This window comes from Hydra viridissima, unplaced genomic scaffold (assembly GCF_058129835.1).
Source record: "Hydra viridissima isolate aposymbiotic clone 2 unplaced genomic scaffold, HvirCarnegie_v1 scaffold_14, whole genome shotgun sequence".
NCBI lineage: Eukaryota > Metazoa > Cnidaria > Hydrozoa > Anthoathecata > Hydridae > Hydra > Hydra viridissima.
In genome coordinates, this window is record NW_028324313.1 from 7,454,175 (window position 1) to 7,460,079 (window position 5,905).

The 5,905-nt window shown below is 31.4% G+C and overlaps 1 protein-coding gene across 1 annotated transcript; it reads right to left on the reverse strand.

Annotated features, from left to right (window-relative positions):
- Positions 1 to 4,128: 4,128 nt before the first annotated feature.
- Positions 4,129 to 5,692, reverse strand: LOC149879106 (uncharacterized). Its single transcript, XM_090072317.1, has one exon. It carries the CDS (start codon positions 5,663 to 5,665, stop codon positions 4,637 to 4,639), a length of 1,029 nt encoding a protein of 342 aa, XP_089928443.1. The 5' UTR covers positions 5,666 to 5,692; the 3' UTR covers positions 4,129 to 4,636.
- Positions 5,693 to 5,905: the final 213 nt, after the last annotated feature.

The window sequence follows — 5,905 nt, forward strand, 5'->3', positions numbered from 1 at the left end:
CATGCTGATTCTCTCTGAAATTATTGTTTGGTCTCTAACGTATTTAATAAGCAGTTTCAAGATTATTCCACTAGTTAAGAGCGAACTATTTGCCTTTTGGCATCTCATTTTTAGTTTGGTACATTATGAGACAATGAAAAGCGAACACTTAAAAAGAATTGACGCGCTCTTAAGTTAAAAAAAGATTTTTGGGGTTAAAACTCTATAACCGAGAAGCTTCTTTCTTATTAGTTGGATACGAATGTTGGAAAAATTGGTAATTCATAAAATACATGATAATACTAGACAGTTAAGATGTAATTACGTCACGCTTTCGCTAATTTTTATATTTCGTTCGCTATTTTTCGCGTGTAAAATATAGTTTAGATGGCTTTTTGATGAATCCGATAACTTGGTAGGTTTTACAAATCTAGATTTCAGCAAATTATGTTGTTTATGTAGAAGCCAAACTGGTAATATATTGAACCCATTTTAAAAAAGCTGCGATCATTATGAGGCCTACCACGTAAATCAAGGTCACGAGTAAAGTATTCGTTCGATTGAGAGTGGCCCCAAAAACACAGTTGGGAAAAGGGACCCTCTGTAGGTCGGCTCGTCACCTTTAAATGCATGCCTCATTTAAAAACACCTCGTCATAGTAAAATTTTTTTTAATTTTAAACAATCGGCAATATTTGATAACACTTCGTACAAGGTATTTTTTTTAATAATTCGCTAAACACGTAACCTGACTCGAGATTCTGTTCTGGAAATTTCAAAAAGATAATTTCTGAATAAAATCTGTAAAAAAAACTAACCTTCGCACATTTTTTCTTTATATAATTAAGTCTTAATAAATCCGAAATGCTGTCCTCAACATGTCATTTGATTTCGGCTTTTAATATGTTTAAATTTAAACGTACTTTAAGGTGTAGGAGAAGGTTACTCAACTTATACAATTTGATATTTGGCGGAACTGCAGAGACAATTGACAATTGCAACTCGATATATTTCAAGTGTCAAAAAGTTCTTTTTCGTATTTTTTGTCTTTCGTAAACCTTGTTACAGATCCTCGTCGCAAAAAAAATTAAACTTTTTTGTCATTTGCTATTTGGTAGTTAATCTTGCAAAATAATTATTGATAAAATTATGCTTCTCATTAAATACATAGGTAGTATAATTTACATAATCGCTTATGCGAACAAAATCGTATTAACTTTATTAAATTATAAAAATTAGTATAGTTTTACATAATTATAAATACTTATTTACATAATCGTTTATGCGAAACAAAATCGTGTTAATTTTATTCTATATCAAATTACGTTTACTTGTAAATTACGTAGTGTGGTGTTCAAAGTTATACCCAAAAGTCCTACCCTAAATCGAATTAGAACAATTTAAGAAAATGCTTCATGTTTTAACCTTAGTTAGCTCATAGTTGTGTCACTGTTGTCAATGCGAGGTACTAATAGATGGAAACAAGAAGATATGGAAGAGGCGTTAACCAATTTATTAAAATGAGTGATATTTGATTTAAAGAAGCTTATAGACAATTTAACGTCCCTAAACCAACATTACGGCGTCAATTTAAAGTACTAAATAAGCATGTCTAATTGGGAAGGCCTTAGGGTACCAACCGTCCGAAATAATTTCTCAGAAAGGCAAACATCAAGTTAGTGTAATTATAAGTAGTCACAATACATAGGAAAATGCTCGAAGACCTTGCAACACATGCCCAGAAAATCTTTTTGGATTTTCATCAGAGAACATTTCTTCCAATTATGTAAAAAACAAATTTTTTCACTGAGGTCTGGAGAGAGATAACCTAATTTAGAGGAGTGCTCAGGAACTTTTTTGCTCAAGATAGGTAAGTAAGAGGGCTTACTCAAATTTCTAGTATGTTGATAGTAGTGTCCTAACTTGACTCTTAATTTCTCTTTCCTAGAACCAAGTTTCCTAAAAATTTTCAAAAAATCTCTTTTATTTCTCTTTTATATTCTTTAAATTGTCTGTTTAAAACTGAAGTTAACAGACGGATAGTTAAGAAGCCTCTCCTTTATTTTGATAAATTGAATAAATTTCAATGAAAACTACATACCAAGTATGATTTTGTTGCTTAAAAAATATTGTTTCAAATTTTATTAAGAGTTTTAAGTCAGTTTATGTAACAAGTTTATTATGATTATTATAAGATATTCACAATATAATCGAAATTGCACATTTTCTTAGAAGAAAGGGAGTACGGAAAAGCGAGGAACCTGTTTTATATATTAAACTGATTAAAAACAGCAAGTTGATTGAATAATTAGTTATTAGAAATAAAGGCAAAAAGCAGGTCAGCACCTGTTACCTCTCTTTCTGATAACTAAATTGCAATCTGTATCAATTACTTCAGTGTTTATATATGTATAGTTGACAGATTAAGGGACTCCTATCGAGTATAGCAACGACATTGAAGAACTTATGGTATGCGTGCTAAGATTTCAAATATTCAAGTATTCTCAAAAAATTTTGTTTGCTATTTTGCCTTCGTTGAACGAAAAGTACCATAATCGGCGGATAATTTTGTGTAAATTGAACATTTCCTGCTTAGATGATACAGTATCTGAAGATCAAAAGTATTTACTTCAAATGGTTTGAAGTAAACTCCAACATCAAAGCACCCTTGTCCGTTTTGTATGACCTTATCTCACAAATTTTAAAAGCCAATTATATTTTAAAACTTTTGAGCTGTTTGTACGACCAATAGCTGGCTGATGGTGTAAAATGAAAAAAAGCAAAAATGTAGATAAATATTGTTACACAAATAGTACTCATGCCTCTTTATTAACAGGGAACCAAAAACAAAAAGTGTTTGAACTTGTAAAAAAATCCTGGTCTACAAATACTGTTAGGTGCTGTAGACAAAATTTTAAAGAGATTGAAAAAAATTTGTTTAAAAGTTTACAGTTTGCTTTGACTGCGCAGATTCTTTTTCCTTTGCTCTAAATGAAATTTAAAAGGCAATTTATTTGTTCCTGAGCTTCTGGGTTTTTTTCTTTCCAAATAGTTTCACTTAATAAAAATTTTCTTTTTTATTATCTGATCGGTTGCAAAGCTGAAACTAAGGAGTCAGTGACACTTCGGTTGCTAGGTTTTGTAAGAGGAAATACTTTCGTCTCTCAAATTTACTGTCCATATCATATAATATCTTCGTGGCGCAATTAGTAACTTAGGCAACTAAGGCTAATGTATAGTAAAAATCCAAGGGTAAAGAGGATAAAGCTTAACCCAAAATTCATCTTAAAGCGCATTTGGGCTAACAATCCAACAGTCCTGATGGACCTTTTGATTGTTGCTGCACAAAAAAAGAGAGAACGATGTACCCCCGGTCGGAAAGGGGGGAAGCAACAGTCAAAAACATAACAGGAGTAGTTGGTGGAATGGAGGGGATATGCGTGATCGTGCATCCAGGTACGGGCGGCACTTGGTATTGTCACTTATGTCAAGCGACATTTAACCTTGGTAAAAATCTCAGGTATCACCTCGCAAAAATGCATGGGTGTGTTAAGGTTTCTAAGTGCAGTGCATGCCCGTTTGCAAGCGATAGCTCGCAAACGGGCATGCACTGCACTTGGGTTCTGAACTTGGGTTCGCACATGCGGTACTGTAAGAAGGAGAAGGATGACGCGGAGAAACGGTTCACATGTGTAAATTGCGACTTCAAGTCGGACTCTTTCTTAGGACTGCAAGTGCATCGGCAGAGGAAACACCTTGTCGAATGGAATGAGTCGCTGCGGGAGAAAATGACGTTTCTCTGGACGGATAGGGAGCTGAGGAATCTGGTTGAGAAGGAAGTTTCTTTGCCATCTGCAAGGGGTGTGAACTTGACTCTCTTTGAAGATCAGGGAAACGCACGAACTACGCAAGTCAAAAAATTTGGCAGGGTGCAAGTTACAAAAGTATTTTGGAGGAAGTGCGACTGCACAATACACGAGCTCTTGTTGTGTAACATCTTTAACATGTGGTACTTTAAACGTCGCTTTTCATATGACGACTTGGTTTCAGTATAATCAACCAAACGAACTCAATTATTTAGGTCATAAGTGTTTACATTTAGATAATAAAAGATTTATAAAAAATTTTAATATTATTTTAAAACTATCATTACAGTTTACAATTTACGGTGGAGATTTGATTAGTTCCTCATTATAAAAAAAAATTTAAACTACCTGAAAAAAAATACAGGTGATTTTTAGCAGTTTATACAAACTTTTTCTAAAATAAAATTGACTCGTTGATTTTAAATTTTCCAAATTTACAACCATTGAGTATTAGAGAGAAATAATGTTAAATTAACATATAGTTTAACATTTTAATGCTAAAATCGCAGAAACAAAATTAATGCTTGCACTATCCCTTGCATTACTTTTAGCAAAATAAAATGAGAAATTTATAAAAAATGTGTTTAAAAAAATGATTAAAAATTATAAATAGTAATAGAGAATTTTATACAAAAAAAATATTTAAAAAAATGATTAAAAAACTATAAATATAAAAATACAAAGTCATAGATAAAAAAATTTTAAATATTTAAATTCCTAGTTATAAATGTCGCTGTATTTGCGAAATCGATAGATTTAAAAAAGTAGAACAGTGCAACTCTGTGCTTATTATTACTTATTTAGGTCCTCCCAAACGTTTGCCAAAATCGATATTTTAGCGGCATCATCTTCATCAATATCTTCAGATTTTGTGAGAACTTCTACAGCATCCAATATTTTATTCTTGCTAGTAATAAGGGGATGAGCAGCTTGATTTCCCCCAACATCACCTTTAAACTTTTTCATAAAATGTTCCATCTCCTTCCAGTCTCCCCCTAGCGCTTCTCTAAACTCTTCAAACAAAGTTATCTTTTTAGAATTTTCTTGTTTATCAAACTCAGTGATGTCAGGTAACTTTTTTAGATGACTGTCAATCTCACTTAGCCAAAATGTTTTTTTGTTTCTTTTCTTTTCAGAGAATATTTTCCAATACATTTGAGTTGGTACAACATTTATAACTTGTCTAATTAGCAACTTTGCTTGATCTTCTTCCGTAGTTTTGAGATGGTCATTGAGTTTGGCAACTTCACCTTCTAACTGGTTGATTTTATCATCAGCTTGCTTTTTATATTCCTTAACTTTCTCAATTTCATTCGCTTGTTCAGATATTTTAACTTGCATCGCCTCTGCTTTTTCTTTATAATTAACCAACTCTTGATGCAGAACATCCATGATCTTCTTAATTTCATCAATTTCGCCTTCTAAATGTTTATTGACTATGTTAAGATTATTTATGATTTCCAGTAGTTTCACGAAAATACTTTTTGATTTTGAGGCACAATCTATTATTATTGGAGCATAATCTTGTACCCTTTTATTTAAGTTTTCAATTACAGCTTTAAGATCCTCCTCAGATTTCATGAACTTTGCTTTTTCTAGTTCTTCAATGAAAAAACTTACTAACTTGCTTCCATGACTCTCAACCATGTCCAGATTTTCAATGCATGATTCACAATCTTTTTTATTCATACCAATCGTCAATTGACAATTTATTGAATTTATTGAAAAAATATTTGATAGATCATTTGAGAAACTTGGATCCACTGTTTGTTGAAGTGAAGAGCTTGAGTGTTTGTTACGAAATGATCTTCTACTTTTCATCTTATTGTTCTAAAAAGTATATATAAAAAAAAATTATAAAAACTTTTAATTCAAGATTGCTACTTTAAAACGTTTTTTTATTTACTTAAACCATTTTTTTTTTTTTTTTTTTTAAGAAAAAAGAGTTTAGTTTTTTTACTTAAAAGATAAATGTTATATTTCTTTTTCATCCCTTACACACTTACAAAATATCAAACTAAAACATAATTTTTTCTCAACTTTTAAGTAAAAGAAAAAAAC